At 46.5% G+C, this 13657-nt stretch overlaps 1 protein-coding gene across 3 annotated transcripts in view; it reads left to right on the top strand.

Annotated features, from left to right (window-relative positions):
- The window catches only part of CACNA2D3 (calcium voltage-gated channel auxiliary subunit alpha2delta 3), an 806557-nt gene that overhangs the window by 505257 nt on the left and 287643 nt on the right, over positions 1 to 13657 (top strand). For all 3 annotated transcript variants that reach the window (XM_059663265.1, XM_059663266.1, XM_059663267.1), the window contains exons 12-13: positions 3583 to 3661; positions 13514 to 13647. In XM_059663265.1, the coding sequence (XP_059519248.1) occupies positions 3583 to 3661; positions 13514 to 13647 (213 nt within the window). The remainder of the gene's footprint in view (positions 1 to 3582; positions 3662 to 13513; positions 13648 to 13657) is intronic.

Raw genomic sequence — 13657 nt, 5'->3', positions numbered from 1 at the left:
TTTTGACCATTACAAATAATGACACTGAACATTCTTGTATTTTATCATTTTAGTGTATTTGTGAAAACGTATAAAATTGAGTTACAGGGCTTTAAGAGGTCATGCACTCTACAGTTCTCCTTCCCCTTCCAGCCATCTTTGTTACCACCGTGACCCCCGGAGGCACTGTATTTGTTATCCTGTCTGTCCTATGAAGGCCTAGAGGTAGAATTACTGGTTCTAAAAAATTACAACTATAAAATGTGATGGCTATTGTTAAATTGCTCTTCAAAATATTTATTTTGGGTGATATCTCTTTTCTTTTTGTTGCCAGTTGAAAGGCAGACTTGTGAGAAGTCCAGGGTGTGAACCCAGCATCGTTTGATTATGTTTATTTTATAGGCAGAGATGCAACAAGTCATTTCCATGCCATTTCTACTCAGATAAGGAGGCCAGTCCCCTGGGAGCCAAGGAACGCACATCAATGGAAATATTAAAGATGATTCTGATTTTCTTTCGCAAACCAACAAAACAAATACACTGCCATAAATCCTTTAGCACATACCTGACCCAGGGGACGGTGCTGACTGTAGAAGCCACAATGGTGGTGGTGGTGGTGGTGGGGGGGGTGTGGGCTGGTTTTCATTATTGTGATGGTTGTTAGCACAATTACTCTTGAGCAATGCAATCATGTCTGGTCTGAAATTTGGCACAATCCTACTGGTTTTCCAAATGGGTTGCCATCTTTTAAAATCAGGAATTATGGAATGATTCACGGCATTGTTCTAGAGTTTTAACTATGCCTTTGAGAGAACTCAGTTTATCCTGTGGCTCTTCATCTGGAGAGCAGAGGAGGTTTGGCACACACAGGCACCTCTACCCAAAACCAAATGGGTTGCTTTGTGACGGGTCTTTTCCGCTTTGCCTACAAGATAGACTCATAGCTGCATTTCCTGAGAGCCATCTATTATGCTTTCTGCTTGGTTAAGAGCCAGTGGGCATGCAAGTTTTTATCAATCTAGGGTTTCCTCTTTAAATAGCTTAAGTGGTAAATGGATGGCAAAGTGCTATGAAAGCAGCCTGGGTCGGGTCTCAAGAGCCTGGAGTCCAGTCTGTCTCCTGTGGATGCTGGCTCTGGACCTCGGAGCTGGGTGGGGATTTCTGTGTTGGAAGAACCAGCGTCTGCAGGGGGATAAGAGGAGACCCCAGTGTTATCTGAGGTCTCAGGACTCAGAGAACTCTGATTAGATCAGGACTTGAAACTAATCAAGTCCCTTTATTTCACTGGGCCTCTGTTTCCACTAAATCAGTCATCAGCTATCTGCCAACAGTGGGCAGACAGGCAAAGTGAACAGGGGACAGCGCTGTGTTGGAGGGTCAGTGGTAACCACCTTGGCTACATGGACCCCAGTGGGAATAGTGGGGGAAGAAGGGAGGGGAGTGAAGAGAGGCCAGGCTTCCCGGCCGGCTCCTCCACCAGGAAGCCCCCTTGAAGGGTGAAATGACTGCTTCACCAAAGGAAAATGAGGACAGACTATGGCTACATAAGGATCATGTATTTTTTAAACATCTTTTTAGTTGGAAATAAACCATCACTTAAAAACTAGTCTTCAAGTTGTAATTCCCAGATAAGCAGATACTCCTAATTATAACAAAATCTTCATTTTTGGCACTCATCTATTTTTATTCACTCATGTCTGGATCTGTGATGTTACGAGCACTGTGCTGCATGGGGCCACGGCCAGGGGCAAGAGACCTAGCCCTTCTTTTCCCTCATCAAGTGGACAGTCTAGTGGAGATCAGTTTCACAGAGGTAACCACACAGACATTAGTCAACCACAGTGGGAAAAAGGCTTTGAAGGAGTAGTGAGGGTGCCTGAACTGGTCTGGATGTGACCGAAGGACTGAACTTGGCCTGCCAGGAGTTTTATTTGGACTGTGTAGTGTTGACCCACATCTCACTTTAAATTTGAATGAAAGACCTTTGACATTTTTAATTCTTTATCTTTCTTCTATCTAACCCTCACGTACCACTTTGGGAGCAGGGTTGTGGTTTATTTAAAATAATTCTGTCTGATTATTTCACTTAGCACAGTATTCTCTAAGTGCATCCATGTTGTTGCAAATAGCAAGACTTCATTCTTTTTATGGATGAGTAATTTGCCCTTCTCTTTCTCTCTCTCCCCTTTCCTCTCTATATCTTATCTCTCTTTGTTGATATCATATCTTCTTTATCTACTCACTTATCGATGGACACCTAGGTTGCTTCCATGTCTTGGCTATTGTAAGTAATGCTGCAGTGATATATGGGTACATAAAGAGTGGGGCAAAGAGTTGTTCATCTGGAAAATAATACAATAATTAATACATAAAATACTAGAATAAACTCTGTGATTTGAGTACTCACAACTGTAAACTTACTTTTGCCCCACCCTGTATATCTTTTCAAATTAATGTTTTTGTTTTCTTCAGCTAGATACCCAGATGTGGAATTTCTGGGTTGTATAGTAGTTGTATCTTTAATTTTTTGAGGGACCTCCATACTGTTTTCCGTAGTGGCTGCACCAATTTGCAATCCCACCAATAATGTAAAAGGGTTTCCTTTTCTCTCCATCTTCTCCAAATACTATATGATTTCCCTTATGTGTCAAATCTAAAACACAAAACAAACAAACAAAGCAAAAAAGAAACAGACTCTTAGATACAGAGAACAAACTGATGGTTGCTAGAAGGGAGGAGAACAGGAGAATGGGTGAGAAGGGTGAGAGGGAATAAGAGGTACAAAGCTCCAGTTTAAAGATAAAAGTCATGGAGATGGCATGTACAGCATTGGGAAAATAGTCAACATTACTATAATAAACTTTGCATGGTGACCGATGGTCACTAGTATTGTGATGATCACATCATGAGAAATATAGTGTTGAGTCACTGTTGTACACCTGAAACTAATATATAATGTATGCCAACTATCATAAAAAACAAAGTATTCTGCCCTCATGAGAGAGAGTTAGGAAAACAGTAGAAAAGAATAGAACCGGGGTTTTACATGTGTTGGAGCCAAAACCTCAGGAAGGCTTGAGAGGGTCCCCGTTGGTCTCCTGGCTGCAGGCTATGCCTCTTGTCCCAGTTATTTACCTCCTAAGATCAAGCTAAGGACCACAGATGGCAAGAGAGTGTCTGCAGCCTGTCCTCGCCACTGGGGGGAAATGTTGAGGGTCTTTCAGTGGCATTTTTATTCCCAGGAAGAGCACGCTCTGCATTTCCTGTGCGGATCTGGGCCAGACCTGGATGCTCCTTGTCCATATGTGTGCAGCAAAACACGGCCCGTAATGTTGCCAGTCTCCCATTTCACGTTGTTCTCCTTTGTCGTGAGCTCCACACCGAAAAACAACCACCACCAGTGCCACATGGTTTCAAAGATCAAAGGCCCCAGTTCTGAATATATTTCAAGCTAACTGTACTTCAAATGTTTTAAATATGTTCCTCCAGATGGGAAGCATGGGGCATTAACGAGGTAAACCACATGTGCCTTAGCCGGGATGTGGTCTGTGCAGGACAGTGAAAAGGGAACAGCGCTGATCCGTGTGTTTGCCTTCCCCTCAGGTCCGCATCTTCACGTACCTCATTGGACGGGAGGCGGCTTTTGCAGACAATCTCAAGTGGATGGCCTGTGCCAACAAAGGTAGGTCCCTCTGATGGGCCTGGATCCCAATGCCTTCTCTTTGGATGCGCAGAAATCAAAGATAGTCATGAGGAAGTGGAGAATTCTAGGAGAAGGCTATGAATTCTAAGATAAGGTCTGGGTGTTTCTAAATGATTTTTTATAAACTTGTAACAGCTTCTCCCAAAATATGCTTATAAAGTTTGAGGACATAGTCAAGTGGAGTGGCTGAGCCTCTCCACTCTACTGCTCAGTAGCTGAGGGGCCTTGGGAGAGTTACTGTGGCAGAACCGTTTACTGTGCACCAAATATCCACGTGCTTGCTCAGCATTCCTGGTCCCTTGAGCCCCTGTGGGGTCTCAACACTGGTTCTGGCCAATAGTCTTTAAGCAAAACCAACCTGGTCATTTCTGGGATAATGCATTTAAGAGCTGGTGCGGTAGTGTCTACGCTCTGGCTCTTGTGAACTCTGAAACTACATAATGGAATAGTCATGAAATGAACAACCTTCATCAGCCTGGGGCCCTGAGTCATCACATGGAGCGAATGCCTTTCCACTCCCCCTGTCTCCTGCCATAGGCCAACCCACACTGCATACATAGTGTGTGTGATGAGCCTTAGTGTTAGCCACTGGGATTTCCAGTTTCCTATGTTCCCATAGCATGACTTAGCCTACACAACCAATTAAGTTTAGTTTGAGTTAAAACAAAGTTATTTTAGTTGCAAGCAACCAAAGTTTCTCCCTGAAATTAAAAAGGGGAGTGTTTTGGAGAGAGAGGGGAGTGACTCAGAATCTAGACAAGGGAGGGAAACTTGTGTCCCAGGAGGATAAGGGAGCAAGGGAGCTGTGTTTTTGTTTTCTTTCCCTTCTTGGTTTCCTTCTACACTCGGTGCATTCTTCCCTCTGTAGGTAGACCTTCTCTGCTATGATAGACCTTCTCTGCTATGGCATGGGCATATTCAGAAATTCCCATCCTATGCCATGTCACCTCTCTATCTACACAGCAGGATATGATATTAGAAAGGAGTTTTTATCTTCTCCATTTGAGACTGATTGATCCACAACTTTAAGTTCTGATTTTTAAGTCCCCTACCTTCCTCCCAAAAAGGATTATGACCCCAGCTTGGTCCAGGACCCCCCTGCTGATTTGGGTATGGGCAGAGATAAGCCCACAGAGAAAAGCATATGCACTCTGAGGGGTCCAGCACTGGGTGGGGGTGGGAAGTTCCCAGAGAAGAGGGGTATGGCCCGGCAAATAAACCTCAGCCTGTCTCTCCCATTGCTTGGCATTGTCTTTAATGATCTGCTTCTACTTGCAACAATATTTTAAGCACGTCTCATTTTCCGCATTGAAAAAGTAGAGACCTGCATGGAAGTCAACATTTCCTTGGAGCTATTAATAACACATTCTATGATTATTTTAGTTTATTGGCTGGCTCCCCTCACTATAGGTATCAGTAATATGACTATCTCAGAGCTCATGCATTTGGCTCCATTTCAGGGGACACATGGGAGGACCGTGGGCCTGAGGGGGTGGAAGCTGATGCATCCTCTGTTTCCTCTGAGGAAAGGGTCCATTCTTGAAACAATTTTTGGAACTTTGTTGACATTTGAAAATCTTGAGTGAGCTTCACTTTTCCTGTTTTTCTTTTCCCCTTTATTCTGCGGTCTTAAAAAAAAAAAAAGAGAGTTCCTTTCCATTTTTTTAAAAAAATGTTGCTGTTATTCTTGCCACGTTGAATTGCAGTTCTCCCATCGGCTAGGATGCAGTTAGTCATGGGTTATTGTTTTTACCACTGTCTGTGTCCAGCTGATGAAAATTACTCAAATTGAAGTCTTGTCTTAATCAACTAATATTACACCATAATTTAGTTTTAGTCATTGTTTATAAGAATCTCTGAAGCATCCTTTTGAAGATAGTTTAGTCAACTTGGAGTATTTCAGGGCCTGGCTATAGCATACAGCCCTTTAGATGTAAAAGTTCTGAGTACAGCCACTTGGAAAATCCAAGGAGGTAATAGTAGCCGCTGAGCTGGCCGGGCCTTGGATTCCGCAGTGATTCTCTTTCCCTTCCTGTCTAAATCCGGTCATTTCCTTCCCTGCCAGAGCCAGGCCCTCTCAGAAGTTTCACCTCCTTACTCCGCTTCTCTCCTGAAGGGCCTCGGGAATAAAATGTCATTGTTTACCACTCTTCAAAGTAGCAGCGGCCATCAAAACGTTAGGTTCCAGTCATCTGTGCCCATATAAACATTGGCTTCGCGTTGCGTCAGTTATGGGGTTTTAGACCACGTAACATCAGTGAGCAAGTATTCTTCTATGGTCATTAATTAAATCATTGTTTATAGTCTCAGATTGTTATAGTATGGAGGCAGCATAACATTTTTCATCTCAAGTGACATGAGGTCCAGAGGGGCCCCCCTTACATATTTTCATCCTGACTCAGACTAGTGCTTCAGTGAAATGAGTCATTAACATTCAAGGGCCAGAGCAGACTCGGGGAGAGCCCAGGGGAGCCCAGGGAGAAGCTTGTCAGTGGCCGGGCCGGGCCTGGCCATGGTGGCGCTGGGGAGGAGCAGGAGCCGGGCCCACACACCTTCCCCAGTCAGGGGGCGAGGAGCCACTCTCCCTACAGAATTACTTGCTTGCAAGTCTGGTAGCCATGGAGACTGTTCTCAGCCATTGGACCTCAGACATGTCCCCTGGAAATGGGTATCTGGGGACGTGTACACTGCTGGCAGGAGTTCTCTGCCTCCTCCGATCTACTAGCAAAATCCAGAGAGGCCTGGAGCTCATTGGTTTGTTTCATTTTATGCATAACTAGGCCCTATCTTGAGGGAAACGGCTCTAATGAGGCAAAGCAGCAAAGCATTTTAAATCCATTAAAGTGATCATTGCCACTGTACAGTGGCTGGTGGAATATACAGTTCTGAGCTCATACTATTGGGTAAATAAGTGAACTGGGAAAACTGCAGAGAGGGGCCGACGCGGCCCGATATGCCATAAAGTCATGATGACCTTCTCTAATGTTCAGTGTGCCAGGATTTTAAACAAGCACCGCCCGCGTCTCCTTCGGAAATCAGCGAAGGGAGAGCTTTCCAGCTGTGCAAATAGAGGGGGCCTCCCTGTTTGGGCTCTCAACCCATCAGTCATCGTTCGGGCGAATGGAAAGGCCACAGGAGTCTCTCTTGGTTGTCTGCTCCGCTTGTCCCTTTCTGATAGGTTAATGGTCATTCTCTCCTTATTTGAAAGCAAGCTAGTGGCCTGAGCCCTCCTCGGAAGTTCAGCCCCACAGCCCTTTTTCCATGAAAAAATTCTTACCCTCACGCTGCATTTGTTTCCAAGAGTCTTGGCCCCTAAAAGATAGCTTCACACTTACGAGGCCACAGTGGTGGTAGGTGAGGGTGGGGGAAAGTGGCAATCCAACTTTAAGTATTGGAACAAGTGGAAGAAGGCACAAATGGTGGTTATTCAGATAAGTTTGTGTAATATTTTTTGTACCCTTTGACCAATATCACCCCAATTCCCTTAACCCTCAGCCCCTGGTAACCACCATTTCACTCTTTGTGTCTACAAGCTCAGCTTTTTTAGGTTCCATATGGATTCCACATATAAGGGATATAATTCAGCATTAGTCTCTGCCTGCTTAACCTCACAGAGCATAATCCCTGCAGTTCCATCCATGTTGTCCCAAATGGCAAGCTTTCCTTCTTTCTCATAGCTGAATAATACGCCACTGTGTATGTGTGTGTGTGTGTGTGTGTGTGTGTTTGAAGTTGTGTACATGCCATAGAACATGAAGATGCTGCCCCTGTTATTTATAACAACTAAGGATGACCAACTAAGTGTCATCCTTAGTTGTTATAAGGTTGTGCTATGCAGGTAGAGTGCAAAAGTACTTTTGTGACGTATCTCTTTTGACCCTCACTAAAGCTCTTTTAGGTGCTTGGGAAGAAAACTGAGATCTAGTTTTTTTTTCCTAAAAAAATATATTTTTATTGATTTCAGAGAAGGGAAAGGGAGAGAGAGAGAGAGAGAGAGAGAGAGAGAGAGAGAGAGAGATTGAGAGAGAGAGAGAGAAACATCAATGATGAGAATCATTGATTGGCTGTCTCCTTCACGTTCCACACGTGCTCTGACAGGGACTCAAACCATGACCTCCTAATTCATAGGTGGATGCTCAACCACTGAGCCACAGAGGCTGGGCAAGATCTAGTTTCCTTGCCCCAGGTTACCAGCTAGCAGGTGGCAGAGCCAGAGGCTGGCCCAGTGATCTGAAGCCTGAGCCTCACTTCCCCAGATCGTGAGGTTACCTCTCTTTGGGGAGAAGAAAGTGTTTCATGGAGGACTCCTGCATGTCTTCCAGAGTTTGAGACTCTAGGAAAAGGAATGTAGAGGTGGAGGAAAGACTTGGTCAGATAATAAAGACCAAGTGGGATTTCTACCCGGCCTGTGTGTTCCAGAAATGGCCCTGCATCCGCTTGTGTGGGCATGTGGTTCAGTTTCTGATGTTTTACAAAGCGGGACATTAAGGCTCTGAGAGGAGATGAGGCAGTTTGGGGTGTGGGTGCTGCGTGTGGGTGCTGCGACAGAGCTACAGACGGGCCAGCCTTCCTAGTCCGTCACGTGATCCTTTAAATGACCTTTTCTAACATGAAATTTAAAATGTAACATTATTCACAAAGGAAAAGGGTTGTTTCTAAATTTGAGAGTTTGGCTGATTCTGATGGCTTCACACTGGAGACCCTCACTCTCTGGTGGGCACATGCCCACGGAGGCAGCGGGTAGGGGCCTGGCCCCATGGTCATTCCCTCCAGGTCAGTTCTTTCCAACTCACTGGACATGTGCCCTTTGGCTCCAAGGCCCACCGGACCTCTTGCTGGATGTCTGTGAAGGTCCGAGGGGAGGTGGAGGTAGGAAGTTGTTTATAAATTGCATATCTTTTTACAGAAATAAGTGCTTTGTCAGTAGCATGTGATGCTGATGGGGAGGAGGAAGAGGAGGCAACACTGTTGTCCAGAAGGGAGGCAAACGAGGTCACATCATCGACTTCACTGCCCACTGCACTGTCCTGAGGAGACTGAAATCTGAGCTTTGTCTTATTCAGAGAGGAGTGTTTGTAAAGGGAGTGGTGCCTCACAGCAAAGGTGAACGGGGACTTGGCGTGGGAGATAGATGGCCAGAGTCTCCAATGAGGACCCAACTGGGACCCTCAGCTCTGACGTCATTGCAAAGCAGAATAATGAATGATGGAGCTTCTCATCTAAAGGCACCTTTTAGACAAGGGACCCCTAAGAAATCTAGAGGTGAGGGTGGTAGAATCTCAGAAATACAAAGCACCGGGCTGCGTGTGGTTGATCACAGGGAGCAGTTGTAACCCGGAGTTCACAGGAGGTTCTGTGAGGAATAAAGTACATAAATAGATGTTACATAGAAAAATGAGAAGACCATTTGTAATAGGTGGCTAATTACAGCATTAATTACTCCTTGGTAATTACTGAATGATTGCTGATTCTGTTTTCCTACATGATATATGACGTCCAAAAAGGCTCATTAAAGAAGAGAATAAACATTCAAGAGCTAGAATTTAAAAGAAAAAAAAGTGGGGGAGCAGGGAGGAGGGAAAGGAGCCAGTTCAGAGAATGCAGAGGGAAAACAAGGGAAGCGTCTATGGTTACAGCCAAAGCGTCCAGCCCTCAGCGACTTCCTGTTATCCATCAAAAGTACATTTGTTAACTAAAACTTAGATGAAAACATTTGAAAGCAAGAAAGGGTCTTTCAGAAAGGTTGGAGATTTTAATGGGTTGGGGTTAGATGATTAAATTTGCATGAAGCTTTGCAGTATACGTTATTAATATTATTTGAATAATCTCAGCTTCTCCTACCTTCTATACATCTGCATGCCTGGTCTATATTTTGAAATATAAATTAGAACTGGGCCCTGGGTTTCGAGTAGACCTTTGGTGCTAATTATTGAGCATTTCCCAGGAACCTCAAGGAGAACCATGCATTTCCCCACCCCATCCTCAACTTGTGGCCACAGAGATGCAGACAGCCCATTAGGGGAGACCTCCTGGGGAGGACCTCTGAGCAGCCACATGTGTCTGTTCTTTTCTGAAACAGGAAGAAGCAGTGTCCTCAGTGGTCAAGGGTAAAGGTTCTGGAATCAGATGAACCTGGGTTGGAATTGATCTGGGACGAATCACTGAGTTCTCTGCTCTGTTTCCTACTGATACAGTGAGCCCATGAGTTGCCCAGGCCCACAGGGGCAAGATGGATGCCAGTAAGACCCCAGTGGGTGTCCCTGCATTGCTAACCCATATGTGGGCTCTGGGAATTCTGCTCCTGACAAGACAGGTGCTTGTTTTTTGTAATATTTCATGGAGCTAATATTCCAATGAAAGAGAACATAATAAACAAGTAAGTCAGAGTTCAGCACCAGATTAATCTTCTGAAGAAAGTGAAGGCAGGGCAGAGTGAGAGGAAGTGAGTTTAGACAGCTGAACCCTGCATGATAAACAAGACCCAGCCATGGAGAAACTGGATGAAAGCTGTGCCAGGCAGAGGGGACAGCAGGAGCCAAAGCCCGAGAGGGGAATGCACTTGGCCTGTCAGCGGAGGAGGAAGGCCAGGGAGCCCAATGAGAGCAATGGTGAGGAAACAAAGGGAGTGAGGCCATCCAGGTGGGGGGCAGGCAGCTGAAGGAGAGTCTTGGCAGTGTGGCTAAGAAATTTTGATTTTATTCTGACTCTAAATAGAACCAGTTTTAGGATCTTTAGCAGAGAGATGAGGATCTGCTTTATACTTTCAGATGATCCCTCCGGCTGCAGGATAACAAGGAGGGGCATATGGGGAGGCTGTTGCCGTACCCTGGAGGAGAGACTCGAGTCAGGAGTGGGCTGGGGCAGAGGAGAGGGGGAAGTGAGTTTCTGACATGTTATAGAGATAGGGTCAGAACATCTTGCTCGGGGACTAGCCATGGGCTGGGGTGAGCAAGGGGTGACTGTCAAGGATAGCGCTTATATTTTTGGCCTAATCTGGGGAGTGGCGCCATTTGCTGAGGTGGGGAAGAGGCAGTTGGGGGAGGAATGCATTTGGTGAGGGAACCAGGAGTTGGCTTGGGACGAGTCCAGTCTGAGAATCCTGTTAGTCATCCTGTGGAAGTGTCAGGTAGACCGTTGGCTGTGGGTCTGGAGCTCTGGGGAGCAGCCAGCTGTTTGTAGCTTCTCAGAATGTAGACTGTGACCAGCAATGCCAAGTGAGGATGATCTCAGCTCCATCCCTGTCCAAGTGTGCGGTGGTTTTTCCTTTCCACTCCCTCTGTGCTAATGGCCTGTCTCTCCCATCCTTCTCCTCACATTCCTTCCCCTTCTTCTCTTGGCCCAATTTTGGAAAATCCAAATCAAGGATTTTTACTGTTGGCTTTGAGGATCAAGAAAATGAAGACAACCAAGAAGAACTCCTCCTAAGAGTTGCTGTCTTTATGCACATTTTGCATAGGAACCCAAAATAGGAATTATTCTTCTCTGAGGATCATGCACCCAAGTACCCTAATAGTCCAGAATCATGGATCTCTCCCCTCCTCTTATCACCGTGGCAACATCTCTCTTAATGGTCCTCTTTGCCTTGATTGTCTAAGACCTTTCCCTCAGAGCCATGGTTTGTCCACTAGAGTAAAGATGAAATATTTTCCTTCTTATTCAAACACTGATTGCAGCCACTGTGCCTGGAGAGGTAACTATGGGTGCCCCCTTTTCATCCTCTTTAAAACTTGTCTTTCTCACCAATTCTGCAAGAGGGACCGCCTGGGAGTGTCCCAGTGGATCCCCTGACTTTGGTGCCTGACCTCTGATGGAGGCCAAGGTGCTCATGGGCCCCACTCTTGGGCGGCACCCTAAAACAGGAGCTCAGAGCCTGCTCTTTCAGGGTCCTGTTTCCCCTGGGATAGGCGAGGCTCTGGCCCTGGCAGGGAGGGTTGAGAAGGACAGGAGTGACAATGCATGTTAATTACACTGTGCAGAGCTGTCATCAGGAAGCCAGAAGCCACATGGTCCCGACCTGGTTTGGGGTTGGCACACCAAATTCAAACCAGGTGGGCTTTGTTTGAAAATGCGCTGGCAGGGTCCGGCCCTCTCCGGACAACAGAAGGGCTGGCATTCCCTTACCCGAGCCCTGTTAGGCACTATGAGGTTCTGTAAACACTGTAGCCAGTGCTGAGACAGACCTGGCTCCAGAGGCACTCACACCCTCTCTGATGTGTTGGCACCAGGAGCTGGCATGAGCCTCATTAGAAGGGTCCTCATTTAAAGGACGGGGAGGAAACGGGGCATGTCCAGCCAGTGTCCCTGCTTCAGATCCTCCATGACTACCTGCCTGTGGGATGAAGCCCAAGCTCTTCCCAAGGTCCTGTGTGCAGGTGCCCTGTGCATTCCTCTGATCTTATACTGCCCCCAGTGCCCTCCCGCCCAGCTCTTACTCCAGTCACTCCAGCTCTTTTCAGTTTCCAGAGGGGCCTGAGTCTGCCCTTCGCCTTTACTAACACTCCTTGCTTGATCGTACACTCTTTAACCCCTCTTCCTCCAGCTACTCGACCTCATCCTTCAGGGTTAGTGGTGCTGACCCTTCCTTGGGGCTGCCGAGTGCCTGGCTGCCACTGCTGTGTGCTTTAGGGCAGCGGTCGCCAACCGGTGGTCTGTGAGGTCCGAAAGGTTGGTGACCGCTGCTTTAGGGCAACACTGATTGTGCTGTTCTGTGGTTGTTCTACTCAGACTCCCCAGGCCCAGGAGGCAGGGGTCCCACCCATTCTGTTAATCCCTGCTTCTCCAGGGCTAGGTACCAAGGAAGCCCTCCATAAAGGTTTGGATGAAGGGCCCCAGTTCATCCCTTCCCTTCCAAGATCTCCCAACCCACCCACAGCAAGGCCAACAGGAGCCCACACTGAAGAGGAACATAGCAATGCCCTGAACTAGAGATCAAAACGGCATCCTCTTCTGGAGACAATCGCACAATTAGAACTTATGTTACTTAGAAGCCAGGTCCACCAGCATATTCAATAGGCAGGTCTGGCAACCACACGGGGGTATGAGCTGGCAAGTCAGCCTCAAACTCATAAAGGGCAAAATTCTGTAAAAGCAAAAGGCACAGATGAAGAGACTCCCAATCTTGGACTCACCTCCTGTATTTGCCACTGGAAACCTGTGGGAACGTGGGGGAGACACATATCCACGGTCTGCCTCGGTCTTCTTCTCTTTACAGTGGGCACAGTTATCCCCACCTCATCGTGTTAAGAATAAATGGGACAAAGCCTTTCCAGTGTTTAGCAAATTTTGTGTCCTTCAGTAAGCACTCAAAAATTAACTATAACTATTATTGTTATAGTGATAAAAATGGATAGCCTTTCCATTTTGAGGTGCATAGTTTTCCCATTGGAAATAAATCCACCAAAGTAAAAAACAAAAGGTTACGAAATGGCAAATAAAAGGACCCTTCCCGCTTCTTCCAGGGAAGGTCTGCATGTGCATGCGTAGAAAACAGTCTGGGGAGACAGGCTCTAAAGCAGTGGTCGCCAACCTTTCGGACCTCACGGGCCACCAGAGGTACAGGACCACTGGCTGGTGACTGCTGCTCTAAAGGGCCAACAGGGGCTTCTCTGGAGGGGTGAGTTTATGGTTGATCTTAATTGGATTCCTTTGCTTGCTGATATTTTCTCTCATGAACATATGACTCATGAAGTGGGTGATGGCAGAGGGGAGCTCTAAGGTTTAAAAAGGAAAAGAAGAGGCAAAAATTGGCTAGAGGCCACGAAGGCGTGGCAGGTGTGGGCTCCCCAGTTGCCGGTCTTCCTGTCTGTTCCTGAACTGGTTCTCCCTTGGCAGGATTCTTCACCCAGATCTCCACGTTGGCTGATGTGCAGGAAAATGTCATGGAATACCTCCACGTGCTGAGCCGGCCCAAGGTGATTGACCAGGAGCACGACGTGGTGTGGACCGAAGCTTACATCGACAGCACCGTGAGTCACG

Source organism: Myotis daubentonii, chromosome 14 (genome assembly GCF_963259705.1).
Source record: "Myotis daubentonii chromosome 14, mMyoDau2.1, whole genome shotgun sequence".
Taxonomy (NCBI): Eukaryota; Metazoa; Chordata; class Mammalia; order Chiroptera; family Vespertilionidae; genus Myotis; species Myotis daubentonii.
Note: the sequence above shows the minus strand (reverse complement) of the source record. Positions and strands in the feature narration are given on the sequence as shown.